The sequence below is a fragment of the Diachasma alloeum genome, unplaced genomic scaffold (genome assembly GCF_001412515.2).
Source record: "Diachasma alloeum isolate Michigan unplaced genomic scaffold, Dall2.0 Dall_scaffold_00198, whole genome shotgun sequence".
NCBI lineage: Eukaryota > Metazoa > Arthropoda > Insecta > Hymenoptera > Braconidae > Diachasma > Diachasma alloeum.
Window position 1 is genome coordinate 2115209 of NW_021680363.1, and position 18033 is coordinate 2133241.

The following is an 18033-nucleotide window of genomic DNA, read 5'->3' on the forward strand; positions in this document are numbered from 1 at the left end:
CAACCAAAAACTACCAATTCTGTTCTCCCCACTTGAACCGCCTCCTCTCCCTTCCGCACTCCCTTAAACCATGAACCCCCAAAAATAAAAAAACACAAATTAGAAAACAACTCGAAATATACATATATTTACAAAGTAGAAAAAAAATCCCTCGATGTTCCACAACAAAAAACACGAAAGCGATAAAAATACCATCATCACACGAATGAAATCACAAATTAGTCTATATCCTGTGGATCTTTGGATCGCTGACTCGGTACCTCCAGTAGGTTCCCTTCTTCATCCTGTAGATTCCGTTTCTCTTCCAGACCCCGTAGGCTCCAGCGAGATCCATTCCGTGCATGGGCACCCCGTAGGCGTTGGGTAGACCGAGAACCCCGAGGTTAACGGAATCCAGGGTATTCTGGTGCTCGAAAATGGGGACTTTCAGGGGCTCCACTTGTCNTTAACCCGGTTTACCGCTTCGCTACTGAATTAATACTCCGTTGGTCGCGCGAAAATTATGAACGACGTTGGTCGCGCCGCATCACCATAAATCGACATGACGATAAATTTGAAAGATCTAGGAAAAATCAGAAAAAATGAAGAGTGATCTAGATCGTACACTTGAAGAAGTCCCGTGAGATTTTTTATATTCATTGTTACCCTTGATTATATATTCAGTTCAAAGTTGCCAGGTTTTTCTGAAAATTCGCCTTATACACGGCACACGGCGCGTAGTTTCGTAATAAAAATCTGAAAATCCAACTACTTATGATATTTTAGACGGATATTTTTATTGATAGGGCTTCTAGACACTCCAAAATGAGATCTCAAATTTTTTCAATTTGTCTGCGGCTTCACTGCGCCTAATTAAAAAAATCGGAAAAAGCGCGTCGCTCACAGCGCAACCAAAAACTACCAATTCTGTTCTCCCCACTTGAACCGCCTCCTCTCCCTTCCGCACTCCCTTAAACCATGAACCCCCAAAAATAAAAAAACACAAATTAGAAAACAACTCGAAATATACATATATTTACAAAGTAGAAAAAAAATCCCTCGATGTTCCACAACAAAAAACACGAAAGCGATAAAAATACCATCATCACACGAATGAAATCACAAATTAGTCTATATCCTGTGGATCTTTGGATCGCTGACTCGGTACCTCCAGTAGGTTCCCTTCTTCATCCTGTAGATTCCGTTTCTCTTCCAGACCCCGTAGGCTCCAGCGAGATCCATTCCGTGCATGGGCACCCCGTAGGCGTTGGGTAGACCGAGAACCCCGAGGTTAACGGAATCCAGGGTATTCTGGTGCTCGAAAATGGGGACTTTCAGGGGCTCCACTTGTCCACTGAATCCGTAACTCCTCGGGTCCTGATAATTCCCGACAAATCCCTGATTATCATAACTCAATTGCTGTCCGTTATGCTGTTGATTCTGATAATTCAGGGGCTGATCGTTGGGAAAATTAATTCCTAAGTGAGGATTGATGCCCGCCTGAATCGCCTGGAATGCCTGCTGATTATTCTGATGATTGACATCCTGCGGGGGTCCCTGATGATGTCCTTGATAGTCCGATGCGGCTGGCGGACTCAGAGCCTGCGGCGCATCGTGCTGAGGCACCTGAACACTCTGCTCCTTATGCTCAACGTAATAATGATCGTTGCCATTAGTTTGCTGAGCCGTTTGATGACTCTGAATGGGCTCAAATGTTCCAGTCACCACTCCAGTGAATTTCGTGACGGTTGAGCCCTTGGGCGGTCCTCCAAAGCTCTCCTCCAAGCTCCCCACGCTCTGCGATGCGTCCGGGGGGTGGGTCTCGACGTGAATGTGGTTGTGGTGATGCTCGTCCTGGATGGGAGGGTTGTCCTCGTGAATGGAGTTGTGGCGGTGATCCTCCGGGTGAGGGGACTCTCCGGGCTTGGCGTCTTTCACTATTAGCAGACCCGGCTCCTCCGCTGGGTTGTCTGTAAAGTTCGTCAGTCAGTCCGGTCGACATTTGTTAGTCATTACTCTCGGAGTTTAAATCTTTAGGGTTTAAATCTATTATTTTTTAGGAGCAGTTTTAGTGGTTTAGTTTATTCGTTATGGGGTTTTTATTTTTGGGAGGATGGAACTTGGAGGAAATTGAGGAGCCGCCGGGGCTCTTTCGGTAGCGCGCTTGCCTTCTGAGAGGAGACGTTTGGAGTTCAGGGACTGGGAACGATACGGGGGACATAAGGGAGAGCGGAGGATACAAAAAAATATACAAAAAAAAATAAAGACAGTGTACAGAATAGAAAATAAGCACTCCAGTACTTTAATCAATAATGAAGAGAGGTGGAGAATGCTGGGAAGAAGGATAGAGAAAGGAGAAAGGAGTTGATGGCAGAAGGCGGTGGAGAAAAGAGGAAATAAAAAGGGAAAAAGAGAAGGAAATGGGAGACTAGGAGAAGAGAGGACCAGCCCCTCCTCTCTGAAAGAAAGGAATAGCTATGACTGCAAAATACTCAATAATTATTCTCTTTCAGATGTATATTCCGCAGAAATGAAAGAAATTTCCACGGATTCAAACGAGAGATAAAGACTATCCATTATGATCCAATCAAATGATAATCCCACATCAATTTCCTCGGATTCCTTGAATGGACAGATGGAGGGAGTTCAGAAATGTTAATAAATCAATTACGAGGTGATAATTCTGGTTAGAGTAGAACCCCCAGCATGCGTTAATTTATCGAGTTATTTACGGGATTTACACGATTCATTTCTAGCGTGTATTCACGTAAGCTTGATGGAGAGTCTTAATTAAACGCAAGAGTTAATTATTCCTACTGCGGAAGTTAGTCGACAGAACGGAAATGAATGTCCAGAATTTTTCTACTCCCCCAGATAACTCCATCTCTTGTTAATATTATCAATGGCGAGTGTCGGTTAATATTAAAAAATACTGAGTAATTGTCCGCTCGTTTATCTGGTGAATTGAGAGACTGGAGCGAAAGATTTAATTAAAGAAAGATTCTTTGGTTTCACTAGACAAAAGTCCGCGCTTTCGTTACCTCAATTATTCAGTAATAAAGTGCATTTGACAATTGAATTCTTCACATTTTCTTCAATATGACGAATCCCACGGGAGAATTTCAAAAGACGTCTGTCATTTTGTCCTGAAGTCGCTATTTTCCCGGGAGAGAATTATTTCAAAAAATTACGAATCCCTTTAATTTTCATCTTGTCTCCATAATTAACATGGATGATAAGTTTAAAGCCATTAAAGTATTCAATCATCAGTATTTTCCTTTTAATTCATCAATTTTCAGTGAACGATTTCTCTGAAGTCTCTGGAAAAAATTTTTTAAACCCCTTCAGAATATTTTATTATTAAATGGGCCAACATACCGGATGAGGGGCTGCCGTACGGGCCGTGATAAACATTATGATCGGCATAAGTTGCATCTGGACTTGGTGGTGGTCCATCGTATGAAACATCTGTAAGGTAAACTCAATAGAATTCGCTTTCAGTTAAAGTTCAAGTAATTACGGAAGTTCAATCGAACCTTGTGTGTGGTGAGCATCGTACGAGTATCCTGGTGCACCGTACACTGGTTTCGGTGCACTAATTACAGCGCTGCTGGCTATCTTAGACCCGAGAGAGGATATTGCCTCACCCGCAGAGGAGATAACGCGCCCTTTGGTTTGCACAACGAAACCCCCACCTTTAATCAGCTGGCCCTTCAATGCTAATGCACCACCAGCTAGGGCCTTTAGTGCTTGGAGGACAGTGTTTAGAATGGCTTTTTTAAAGTCGAAAATGCTGAATTGCTTTGGTCCGTACTGTCAACAGATTATTCAGAAAAATTATTACAACGTCGTGAAGTAATTTAACATTTTTTTCACTCAATTTTAATGAATGGGATTCATTTTTTTCGGCGAGTGGAGAAACTTTGGGGTGATTTCCACAAAATACAAGACGTATGGCAATATTTCATGGAAAAACCTTGCCAATTCGCTAGATCTATTGAACTTTCTGTTAATTTTTTTCAATAGAGACGTTTAATGGAAAATATTTTGTAGAAAAAAATGATGGAATTCGATTTTTTTAGGCAACTTATTCCATTATTGCACAGAATTATCTTTTTTGACATTAGTTGTTTTTGAAATGAATAATTGAAATTGTTTAAACTTTTGGACGCTTATTTTTTAGGCATGAAATCGAGTTCTGGTAAAATTCGGAATATGAATAAATTTGTTACGATCCCGAACACATGATTTTTATGGTGGAAAATTGATTGTTTATAAATTATTTATAGAAAATACTCATAAATTTCAAATATTGCAATTTAGTGCTTCTGTTTATTTTTTTAACGAGAAGAAAAAAATTCAGAGTAAAACCCTTTGAAAATTTAATCCAAGGGATTTTTATAGAAAATATCTCAACGGGATAAATTGTATAGAAAATCTAAATTATCTTCCGGGTTAGAAATTCATTCATAGGAAATCTTCCAGTGAAGTGAATGGAGAAATCGTCAATGGAGGTGAAGAAAGGGATTGCCTTTGATAATCAACCGTCCCAGAGGGGTTGTGTGAGGCAAGACAAATATCCTTTGTTGGAAAACATTTTGGAGGAGAGATAATAGATCACTACTACGACACGCAGTTCCGTATATTCTCCTGTTTCCACAGATTCAGTCCGTGAGAAGGATATATTATATTTCCTTATCACTAACGTTCCATTCTCAACATTTTTAAAAGTTTCACGCATCGAGAAATACAACTCGAGTTGATGATTCCGATTTTTCAACTGGTCGTGCGTGGAGTAAAGGGGAGATATTGATAATGACATTTGAAATTGATTCAACCTGTTTCATCAACTGGAAATGATTTTCCCGTCGTTATCTAGGAATATAAGGAATAGAAAATTTTTTGAAACCCTCATTCGCTAGAAAATTCTATTGAATTTCTACAGGATTTGTATTTGAAAAATTCCACAGCTTTGCTGCGCGTTTTTTATGCAGAAATGTTGAATCAAAAATATTTTATAGAAAAAATTAATGAAATTTGATATCTTCATGCAATTTATTTCATTGAGATATCTCTTTATATTATAAAAATCCGAATCGACTTCTGGTGATAAAAATTTGGTACTTGAAATCAAGACTCCAAAATTACGGGTCATAAGGGTCAAAATAATGGTTATGAGGGTCAGAATAAGGTCATAAGGGTCAGAATAAAGGTTACGAGAGTCAAAATAATGGTCATACGGGTCATAAAAAGGTCAAGAGGATCAGAATAAGGATCACGAGGATCAGATTAAGGGGCAAAGGGGTCAGATTAAGGGTCGTGAGGGATCTATTAAGGGTCATGAGGGCTGTGAGGGTCAGAATAAGGGTCACCAGGATCAGATTAAGGATCAAAGGGGTCAGATTAAGGCTCGTGAGGGTTAGGATAAGGGTCACAACGGTTCGATTAAGGGTTACAAGGGTCAGATTAAGGATGGAAGGGATCAGATTAAGGGTCATGAGGCTCAGACTAAGGGTCATGTTCAAATAAAGGTCACAAAGCTCAGATTAAGGGTCGCAAGGGTCAGAATAGGGATTATGGGATTCATCTGGGAGGTTCTTTATTCGATTCAATTAATAAGAGGACGAAAAATAGACACAGAAATGCCGAGAAAATCCGCAGAATTTTTCAATATAAATCCGCGGAGGATTCCGTTACCGGTTCAACAGGTGCCCCATAAGAGTCATGAGCCTGCGGACCACTGGAGCCACCGGACAGTCCACTGGAGAGTCCACCAACAGCTCCAACCACTCCGCCAACAACTTTATTCGCAATTCCCGAGACAAAATCCCCACTTCCCGATCTCTTTATCCTCTGCATCATGGCGTCGTAATTGGGATCTTTGTAGAGATTGTAAGCAGCTTGCGCCAGCTCGTCAATCCTCTTCATGGCATCAGCATTCATGAGGAGGTTCTGATTGTCCTCCGGGGTTTGTTCATTCGCCGGCGCCTCAGCGAGGCCTGGATCGTCGGTGGGGATTGTTGGGGGCTCTTTCGTTCTTCTGAATGCCGAGAGCCTGGTCAATTGTGCGGCCGCACGATCCAACAGATCTTCGTCTGAGGAGCGGACGGGGGAGAGGCATGTGAGGGTGAGCACTATCATTTGCCACTGAAAATTCATTTGGAGAGATCAATAAAAAAAATTAATAAAATATAATATGTTATGTTATATTATATCTCTCTATATAATAAAAAAATAAGGGCAAAATTTAAGACAATTCAGGCGACGCCTAAAGGTGGGGGGGAGGTGGTCAGGGGGTGCCCAAGGTCGGGGGAGTTAGAAGGGAGGAGGGTGTCCCAGGGTCAAACGCGGTGGGGGGGCTGACAGTTGGATTGGAGGGGAGCGAGCGAAGCGAGCGAGGGGGCGAAGCCCCCCGGGGTTGGCGAGCGAAGCGAGATTATAAAAAATATAACTATTTAACCGTTATTAAAGCCAGACAATTGTTCAACTTCATTCCCAATAAAAAAAATGATCTTTCATTCTACCATTGCAATGATTTGCACTCCTCTACGACAAGCGCACAAAACAGTACACCACGTGCATTTAAATTTCCCTAATTCAAAAAATTGTCACACTCTCTACGCGTGCCGAAATTAGAAGCATATTTTATTCTTCTTCCGTTCGCTCCTGCACTCGTAGGCGAGCAATTCCCCGCTACACAATGAGAAAATTTATCAAATTATATCCTGGTAATTTTGCATGGAAATTGGAGCATGCGGAGCGGTGAAATATGTGGGTCAATGGGCTCATAATCAATGTTTACAAAGTGCAAAGTCACAGGATCATTTTCTCTGATGATATGCTTGTGGAAAAATAACGTAATAAAAATTACGGAAAATTAGTCCAGAGATACGTTGATCTCATGCAACAACTTGGCTGGGGAAAGTTGAAGCTACCTAATAAGCCTTTCGATTTTGACCGTGAGCATAATGTTTCTCCATTTTCCTCTCATTGTTTCCGAGTTGGAGCTTGTATATCTGGTTCATCTTTTACCAGAACAACTTTTACTTTTAATTGTTCCATAATTAACTGAGCGGCCCGGAAAATATAATCCGGGATTTCTTATGATTTTTTTAAAGATTCCAAATAATTTCGCCGTGCTTTCCTCGTCATCGAGAAATGATAACGGATTCATAAATCATGAACGCACCACCACCGTTCAATGTCCCTTTCAAATAATTCTGATTGATGTAATAAAACCGCTAATTCCCGTCAAACTCATCACTCATCCTGATACGAATCGACGCCACCATGGCCGTGCGGCCGATAAACTGCATCCACACATTTCCGTTGGATCCACGTATTCTGTCGAAATAATGACACTGATATTACCTCCACGAGGGTTGAATTTTAATTCCACAAAACGATTTATCTAATGTCACAGCAATATCAGTACTCACACACAAATGTAAAACCCGATGTTATCATTATATTCCCATAGTCTGGTGGCCCGGTAAAACCGGGTAATGGGAGGCGTAATTGACGGTTGAAATCATTATCGTGATAGTAATGGCAACAGGTATTCCCGTTCTTCTCTGTTCGTTCTTAATCCATGAAAATTATTCTCGGAAATTTTATTGTTACGTAATTTTATCCATGAAAGTCCCCGCTTCGCTCTTTACAATCAATATTTCCGGGATTTGTTACGTAAATTCAGGAAATTACACAGATGAAATTGTCACTGATGAAAAATTCATTTATTCTATCAATTTCATTTATTTGTTTTTGCAAAATGGATTTTATCCGCATGTACAACCAGAGGAATTGCCCACTCGAAGCAAATAAACGGGCTGATTGAAATAATTCGCGATGAAGTTGTCATTCAATTATAGTTTTTTTGAATATTCTCAAATGTTCCGTTCATGCAAAGGAAGACGAAGAAATGAAATTATTGTTTAGCTGGCGAAGAGAAAGAGTTCATTAACATGCAATTATCCTTTATTTTATTCTCATGGAGAATTTATTTGGAATTCATGAATTATTTATTTTATGTAAATGCGGAATGACTAATTCATGAGTTTATTAATTCTCAATAAAATATTTCTGGAATGAGTAGAAAAATTTCAGATGACAATGCGTTTTATTTCATTCAAATGTGTTTATTTACGTTCACGTTTATTCATTTATGCTTTATCTCATCTGAAGTGAAAAGAAAAAACAATTAGGACAATTTCATTGAAATTAATTAATGAACCCTTCAAATTTCTTTCAAATGTATTAATACTCCCCTTGATTTTTTTATATTTTATTTTATTTAAAATAAAAAGAAGAAATATTCGCAAAATGCGATGAAACTGCATTTATAACAGTTGAAATGACAAATGTTATTTCAAAAATATTGAATAAGAAAAAATTCAGTAGAATAATAAACCGGAAGTGGGAATTCGTCTCAATTTCTGTATAACGCGATCTAAATGACATGAGGACAATGTAATTTGCCCGAAAAGTTCAGGCAGGCGTAGCGCGTCATTACCCAAAACAACGGAGAATGTCAACTGATTTGAGTATAAAACTTTCCACGAAAGTTCATTGTTCCAAGAATTGCCCTGGGGTGCTCTACCCTGATTTATTCAGACTCCACCGGATGGTGGGTTGATGTGTGATGTACGTAAGAAGATGGGGAGACATATTCAAACAATTGAGACAATTTCATTGAAATAAATTGATAAACTTTAAATTTTTTATATTTCATTTACTTCAAAATAAAAAGAATATTCATAAAATAATATTCATAAAATGCATTTTTATGAAATGAATAATTCATATGAGTTTATTAGTTCTCAACAAAATATTTTTGGAATGAATAATAATTGAAAGGAAAAAATATTTGTCAAATATTGACATATGTTATTTCAAAAATACTGAATAAGAAACAATTCAGCAAAATAATAAACCGGAAAAAGCCAATTCGTCTCAATTCCTACATAACACGATCGAAATAACGAAGACAATGTAATTTTCCCGAAAAGTTCGGACAGGCGTAGCGCGAGATATCCCGAATCACCGGAGAATGTCAACTCATTTGAGCGTAAAACTCCTCCCGAAATTTCATTGTTCAAGGATCGCCCTGGGGTGCTCTACCCTGATTTATTCAGAATCCACCGGATGATGCGTTGATGTGTGATGTACATAAGAACGCGGAGAGACATAATTTCCGTAAACTTTTGGTAGCGCTCGAGTTGCCAGCGCGAATGTGGCAAGTGGAGCGACGCGACTTCACGGTGAAAGTCACCCACAAGTCTGAAGATGATGGGTGACTAATTTTATGGCTGCGAGTCGAGCATTGGCGCACATACCGCTACGCGATTTTTGTCGTTCTGTCATTCTAATCGTTGTGGATAATAAAAAATTGGGAATCGAATACTCTCGGTTTGTTCTCATCGTGAAGAGGATGGATCTTTAATCGAGAGGCTGATGTCGGAGATTAACTTCATTTTATCCGTTTGGAATCGTCGATTTCTCTGGCTTTCGAATGCATATCTAGCGTCGTTATTTTCTTCGCAACTCCTGATATAATTATACGTCCTTGTTGAAATATATCCCATCTCAACAATTTATAATTAATTGGTTTCTTTGCGAATGCATTGTTGGATGAAAATTGAAATTTCGTGGCGGGAGTTCAATAGGGATTTTTAGGAGAGCAACATTAATTGGATTTAAGGGGGAAAATCACTTCAATGGAATTCAAAATTTTTGAGCTGCTAAAATTGGAATTGACAACCAGATAAATTCGATTTAGGGTAGGAAAAATCCTAAAATCTCAAACTTCACTCGATTTTTCCAATAATTGGGAATTCAAGAATATGTTTATCTCAATTTTCCTGATTTCAATCAATTTTCGGGGAATAATTGAACTGAAATTTATAGTTTCCAGTTATTTTTTCATCAAATTATGGATTTTCAATGAAAATTGAAAAAAAAAATCCCTGAAATTCCCTGCAATTTCATCCAAAAATATTCAACAGAATAAAAAAACGAGATTTCATCAAACATAAAAATGTCAATTAAAAAATTAAAATATTAGGTAATTATACAATTAAAATCAAGTGTATCTCTTGTGCTTCCGCGTTAAAAAATAAAATCCTACCCAGTACTTGTCAATTAACGATGGAAAATTGACGGTTAGAAAATTACTTTTGAAATTTTCAATAAAAAAAATTAAAATTTTTAGCAACACTAAATTTACATGAAATTCAACTTAACGTAACGTAACTTCATTGAATATTCAATGAAATTATAATTTCCCGGTGCATACGACAACAAAATTATTGAAAATAATAAAAATCCAAGAAATTATTCTACAGAATTCGCCATTCATTGGAAATTAAAATTTTCTAAATGAACGGGAACTTTCGTGAACAGTGCGATCTCAAATTGAATTAACCCCCACAACATTGAGAATTAAATTGCAATAGTAACTGCAAATTAAACAAATTTCCAAGTCTTGTGGAACTGTTTTCATAAAAAATTAAGTGCACCGTTAAAAAACGAAGAGATCGTTGAATATCAAGAAAGGAAATAAAACCTGAAACTCGTATTTTGAAAAAGGAAATGAAAACTCATTCCGAGAGTGAGCGAGAGTAATACGATCCTTGATCTTGACTGTAAACTCGACCCAGATAACGTTGTTAGCGAGAATGATAGGAGAGTGTTCATTGTCCATTGAGCGCGTCAATATGCCTTGACTTCCATTGAAACTGAGAATTCATTCATTATTTTCTCGTTTGCACTCGCTATTCTCATTTCATCCCATTCTCCCCTGACACCTCGCCGTCACCCCGGGACACCTTGATAGGTGATTCCAACGAGGAAAATGACAGGAATTCCGGAAATATCAAGTCTTCAATTTCGGGGTTCGATAACTCCATTATTCGACGAAAACTACTGTCTCATTTTTTCCCATCATCTCGACGATCATTTCTATCATCTACGATGTTGAATATAAGTGAGAGTATAAACGTTGATTCACGCCGACTTTCTCATCTCCCAATTTCCGGTGGAGGGGGAGCGTCCAATCCCATAGGAACGAAAGGCCAATGAGTGGAGTTTACGAATTAGAATAATGTCTTCGTTCCCCGGAACGCCGCGTACGTCACAAAATTCCCAAATTCCTAAAAAAATATTGTCAGAAGATTTGAATATCTGGCTGTGACACAGTTCCCTGATCATGATAAAATCCTCGGATTACAAAACACCAAAAAGAAATTCCGAAGAAAGTTTATTTTATTTCTCATGTCAACGAGACTGATGCCTGGAAAAAGTATTTTCAACTTTCGATGGCACTTGAACTGGTAACTATCGAGAAAGTTATCGACGCAGTAAACATCAATTTCGGAAATAATCAGTAGTCTCCGTCGGGTGGGGGAACTTTATATCGGTTAATAATTAGCCGCGTAAAATCGATAATCTGGTGATTAACTCTGGTTATTGGATTCAATGCATTATGAGTCACTGTGATAACTCTGGGATATTATCAATAAATTTTGTAATGGAGACGAATTTAATGGGCTGATGATGGAACAGACACTTTCACAAATCACTGGAAATTGGGAATATTGTACTGTCGATATGGATTATTCCTTGGAATAAGCGCGGAATGATAGATTATGTACCTTCATGGTAGACCTCACGGGTATTGAACAGAACACGTTGGAAACACACGGGCACTCTCACTTAACTTCACTGAATGGTGCCATCGTCTTTCAGTTCACTTATATTCGACCCCCACCTGTACGACTGTGTAGAACTCACACGTGCATCCCCTTCGAAATAACTGCAAAATAAATATTTGATTTACCGATTAATTAATTTTTTGCGCTACTAAAAAGAGATTAATTGGATCGTGAGGCCTTTCATTCAGTGACATATTTTTTCTTGCTTACGCAGTTATTGAAGTGAGAGGTTTGGGTGGCCAGGGTTGGGCCGACATTCCGCCGGTTTCAGCAAGTATTGATTTCTTTTGGCTAAGAAGTCTGATTTGATGGATTTATTCCAAGACGATAACATTGGTTCAAGCGTGATTGTGTAATGTTGGCTCAATATTGGCGGAGAGTCGGCGAATAATGGCGCGTGGATGTCATGGCGTTGTTCATTTAGAGATGAATTGTTTTTGATCGCTTACGCAATTATTGAAGTAGAAGGTTCAGATAGTGCCCAGGGTTGAGCCGACATTTTGTCAGTTTTCGCAAGTATTGATTTCTTTTGAATATAATGGATTTATTCCGAAGCGATAATATTGGTTCAAGCTTGGTTCACCAATGTTGGCTCAATGTTGGTATGAAGTCGGCAAATAATGATGTGCCGGGGTTGCGCCGACATTCCGCCAGTTTCAGCAAGTATTGATTCATTTTGGATAACAAATCTGATTTAATGGATTTATTCCGGAGGGATAACATTGGGTCAAGATTCGTTGCGCAATGTTGGTTAAATGGCGGCAGAAAGTCGGCAAATAATGATGTACCGAGGTTGCGCCGAACTCTGTCAGCATTAGTTCAGTTTTGGGATCAAGTCGCGAAGAAATCGCGCATTTTTGTAGAATTTTTCAAGAAACTGGAGAATTTTCTGGATTTTATAGAATTGCAAATCCATATCCAAGTCAAAAAATGGAGGAGAATCAAATTCCTGCCACAAATGAATAAAACAAAATGGAAGGAATTGAAATTGATGGGATTCATGGAAGTACATGATGAACGAAAGAAATACGAAAGAAATCCAATACGAAAGAAATAATCACTTTAGTAATAAAAATAATAATAATAAAAAATGAAGATAAAAAAGTGAAAGAGAATGAAATTCAAGCGTTGAAAACAAAATAGCAATTCAATGAATAATTCGTAACAACTGCCAAGAGCGTACATACAAGCGATTAAGCCCATTTGACGAATGTCCGGTACGAGGGAGTGAGAAAATGTTCATTTAAATTCGTGGTAAATAGCGTTAATGAAAGCCGTCAGTGAAATGGCCGACTTTGCGTATCTCTTTGAATAATGGATTTCCCGTTATTTTGTTTCTCCATATCGCATTGAAAATTCGTGCGCCACTTTTTCTCCCTCTGCATCCACCAATTCTACATTAATATTTCACGAAAAAAAAAGCGAATGAGAAATACAATTACGTACATTTGAGGAATGCATGAAAAATTTGTGACAAAACCACTTTTTCTTCGGGCACTATTCCGGTTTATTTCATTCCGTCATTCGTGTACGTGATCGGCTGCGAGATTCTCCGTCCTTTCTCCTTCAGTTATCGAGCGTAGATCGTCTTGAATGCTACAGTGGGAGTTGAATAAAATTTTTCAAAGCAAAAAATACTTTCACTTCATTACGTGATTGAGATTCTTCAGGTTCATGATCCCTCATCACTCACGAATTCTCGTTAGAAATCATAATAGACAATTTTTCTGAGAGCGGTTCCCCTGATTGCCATTTTTACTGATCAATTATTCATACTTGCTCGAGTAATTGCTGTCCATTGATTGTTTACACGCTTCCTGGTTCAAGGTTTTTCACAAATTCTCTCTGAAGAGATTATCCACAAATTCATAACCACAGACTTTCAAAATTTAACTGCATGCACTTAACGTCTCTTTATTTTTTATTTTCAATTCGAAATTTATTTTATTGAACTACAATGTTATACATTATAGCGATGGAAGTGCAGGATGACACGTTAATAAGAGCGTGTAATGCCCAATGGGGGAAGGAAATATAATACAACAAACGTATGGTTAATTTTCCACAGGTTAAAGTAGTTGATTACAATGATCATCGCACTTCAACTGCCTCGTGCATACTTCCATTCTCGTGTACCCTCTCCAACTCAATCTCCGGGCTTTCCAGCTCTTCCTCAAATTGAATATAATATCGTTATTGTGGAAATGGAATTGGCTCATTGCATTAGAACGATGCGAGCTTTACGGCGCGTTTTTTTGTAGAAAATGTCAATGAGACTATTTTCTAGATAAAATCTGCAGAATTCCATCCTTCGTTACTTTTTTTATTGAGCCATTCTTTATAGAACTTTCTTCACATGAATTTTCCATGTTTGTTCCACTTTTTTTATTCTCTTTAAAATTCCAAAGATGTAAATTGTGATTTTCTTAGCAGTAACGTGGCCCCGGATATGGAAACCATTTTTTTATCTCAATCTTGTACTGCATGTAAGAAAATGGCGTGAATTGCAGTAGAATTCGTCCTAGTTTTCGAACAATTGTTTCAATATATATTCTTTGATAGAACGCATTCAATTGAAGATTTCATTTTGCGCAAAAGAATATTTATTCTGCATAACGTAGTGAATTAAATTTATAATGTGTCGCACACGAACAAATTTCGTAGAAAAACCCAGCGTTTCAATAGAAAATTGTGCAGCTTTGCTGCGGGTTTTTTAAATGGAAAATCTCAAAGAGATTTCACAGACAAAATCAGCAGAATTCCATCTTTCTTTATTTTTTCTATTCAGACGTTATTTACAGAAATTTCTCTACATGAATCTTCCGAGTTTTTTCCACTTTTTTTATTCTCTTTGAAATTCCTCTTCAGTTACATTTTCCAAAGGGTATTCGGTTTTTAATATCACCCTTGCCGTTTCTGTCAGATGTGACAAGCCCGTGCTTTTGTTACGATCTCCGGGATACAACAAATGACAACGACCATTGATTTTTTTTCCCATTTGTTCTTCGTTGATATAAAAACTTGATCCCTCGCTTTGCAATAAATGTCACGAATTTTCTCGTTGATGATTCTATTGGTGCACGGTTTGTTTGAAATTCGGGGGAAAGAAAACTCAATATCTACAACTGGGACAGGCCGTTCGTGCTCATGAAAATTACATGGAAAATTATAGATTATTCTTACCATTCGAATTTCAGCCGATGGAGTTGCACTCGACCTCGATTTGTTCATAATTATCCCACTTATTACGTCAAAAATGAATGAAGAACGAATGATATGTCAGGCAATCACACCCTCGTCTTGGAAAACCTACAGATTATTATTAAAAAGTGTAAAATGGGGAGGGAGAGGATTGCTGTGATTCTCAAGTAGATCTCAATCGTTCAGATCTTGATTATTTGAGATTGTGATGAAAACTGAAATTTACGTACGAAAAAATTCTATTAGATTTCTATTGCACCATATTTTTTGTAAATTTACAAATTACAAAAAAAGAAAAGAAACGGGAAATAGAGTGGAAAAAGATTGGAAAACTCATGTCGAGGAATTTCTGTAAAAAATGTTTCAGTGGAAAAAGTAGAAAGACGAAATTCTACTGATTTTTTTCTATAAAATATTTTCGTGCCTGACGAATTGTATAAATCAACATCATAAAATTATACAATAAATAAAATTCTACTTTAAAAGACGTCAGAGTGCGCGGTACTCTTAACTCAAACGAGCAAGAAGTAAATTTCTCTAGTAATCGTGAAGAAACCTATTATAGTTTGAACGCAGTAGCCAAGCCGGTTAATTAATAATCAACTTAACAGCTTGTCTATCGCAGACTTGCTCTCCTGGCCTGCTGCAAAAAGTGTGAGTGCTCTGAGGTGTGGGAAATCGATGAAAATGGCTCATAAATCTGGTGAGTGGAGTGAATGGGACGGTACTGGGAACAATTGGCTTTTCGGATAAACGAACCGTAATGTTTGCAATTTAGTTACCAGCTTATGGAGGATTTCATGTTTTTGCTTCATTGCAGTGTTTCGTGGTTTATGATTTATTTGTTGTGTGGGTAGAGCAGGATTGTATGAGGATGGGGATTTTGCGACACAGCTGGACTCTTTCGAGAGGAGAAATAATGGTCAGGGCTAGCTGAAGGGAAATTGTTTTTTTTTATAGTTGGAATTATTTCAAAAATTAATTTTACTTGTGGGGAGCTCTTTTTTTGTTCAAATTTCAAATTTATTATATTTATAATCACTAACCACTGGAGATCGTCACGTCCAGTCAGACCGGACACTATTCCAGATACATAACGGAAATAACCACGAGTCTGCTTCATTTGGCGCACAGGGCGTTCCCTAGATTCAATGGTATTGAAAGCGAACAAAAAATTCCGTAATGAAAAAAAAATACGGATGTCCAAGTGGAAACAAAAGAATCACTCGACAAGAATAACTCCCAATTTTCCAGGATTTCTCGTCGCTCTGAGACGAAATGCTAATTTAATAATTCCAACAGCGCGATAATAACGCAGTGAACGAAACAAGAATAAATAAAAATCCAGGGTAATTAACACGGGGAATTCGATCGATGTGTCGTGCACTAGAGCCGAGCCGAGACCCCGTAGGGCAACAGGTGGAGAATGCTCTCGCCGTATTCAACGTTCATGGTGCAAATAAAAAATTCCAGACTCGATTGCAGTGGTAAATGGAATTGAAAATCTTGTGCATTATTTTTTTTCACCAGACAGATTCAGTTGCGATATCACATCGCGTGGAATGAATTTATGATTGCGTGACTGTAGAGGGGTTGGGAATTGTTTTTTCATTGCATTTGTAAAATTTATATGGACTGGCATATGTTTCTATTTCAAATTCAGAGGAATGGTCGGGTAGAATAGAATAATTAGGAAGTGAGGAAGAGCAAGCTAATCATTTTAGTGCAAAAGGAATTTTCTATTCCTCCAGTCAAAAAAAAAATTATTGCAAACGCAATTACACACATTCAACATTAAATAACAGTCTCCGGAATGGCGGAGGTTTTCTATTGCTCAAATATTAATTTATTTAATCATTAATTTAAAAAAATAGCAATTCTAAACGATAAAAAAGAGTTTTCGTTATCTAGTTGGTCCGTTGATGTGACGAATTACGAAAAATATATAATTGAGTAGCGAAGCGGTAAAACGATTCAAGTCGCCTTGGCTCTCAGCTGTCTTCAATTAATTTTATCGTTCATAATTAATCTCAATTAAAATTCAATCAATACGAATAGTGAAAAAATGCTAATAACGGCTGTTACGCGCAAGATCCCCTTTCACCAGACGTCACCGGATTCCCGGAAAGCCCAAAACTCCAAGGCCATACCTACCTGACCCTCAGACGTCATAACGGCGCCGCGTTGTTGTGTTCCACTCTCGTCCGGCCGAAGGGATTAGAAGACAATGGCAAAATGTTCAGATCGATACCTGTAAATTCCGGCGGAAATATGCCATCGCAACTGAGAGACGAGTCTCCAGAACGTCATCCCATTGATATTACGGCGGAATGGACGCTCTAGAGTCTAGACTACTGGAGCTAACGTCACCGCTGATTTGTTGCAATAATTCACATCTCTATTAGTAATTGTGATACTGAGAAAAGAGAACGGGCATATAATAATTGCGGAAAAATACAACAAACATTTTTCACTTCAACTATTTTTTGATCCATGAATGAATTCCTTCGTTAGACCCATTCACACACGGAGAGAAATATTCAATAAAAATTACGTATCTTCTCCGTAATTCCGGAGCGAATCATGGCTGTAGGAAATTTTACGGAATCGTCACGGAATTTTTCCAGAGCGTTCCGTAATTTTTATCTGAATCTCCTGGGAAAAATCACGATACGGTCACTTCAATTTTCTGAGTCGATTTCGTAATCGGTAAGCGAACTGTGAATTTCGTATTTTTTACTGAACATTTCTCTCCGTGTATTTTTAATATTTTGAGGACCATTTTTCTGCCCATTTTAAATGAGCGGTGCAATTTTTTAAATTAAAAAAAAAAATAGCCGCGTAGGAGTCGAATTTCAAAAGGCCAACTCATCATTTCTGTCCTACACTTTTCTTTCAAAAATTTTGAAAAAAAAACCTGTGGCGCTGGGCTATTTTTAACGCTTCAAGCGCCTGCGGGGCAAACGAACGATAAACAACCAATTTTTTCGCACTAATTATTCGGTTTTAGACACTCCAATAGCCCGCGAATTTTCAAACTCACAGTAGTCTCTTGAAACAATTCACGCGTTAATCAATTTTTTTAGATCACTCACTCGAAAAATGCGTTATAGTGAAAAATTGCACGCTCAAATGCCCGTCT

The 18033-nt window shown here is 38.1% G+C and overlaps 1 protein-coding gene across 2 annotated transcripts; it reads right to left on the reverse strand.

Moving 5' to 3' along the window:
- Positions 1-986: 986 nt before the first annotated feature.
- LOC107048941 lies at positions 987-17184 on the reverse strand. Of its 2 annotated transcripts, none has more exons than XM_015272395.1 (5): positions 17046-17184; positions 5677-6126; positions 3516-3792; positions 3358-3447; positions 987-1949 (listed from the first exon to the last, which is right to left on the reverse strand). In XM_015272395.1, the coding sequence occupies exons 1-5, from the start codon at positions 17061-17063 to the stop codon at positions 1111-1113; spliced, it is 1674 nt and encodes a 557-aa protein (XP_015127881.1). In that variant the 5' UTR covers positions 17064-17184; the 3' UTR covers positions 987-1110. The 2 variants fall into 2 exon arrangements, with proteins under 2 accessions (XP_015127881.1, XP_015127882.1); XM_015272396.1 differs by lacking the exon at positions 17046-17184 and adding an exon at positions 11631-11683.
- Between the last annotated feature and the right edge of the window lie 849 nt (positions 17185-18033).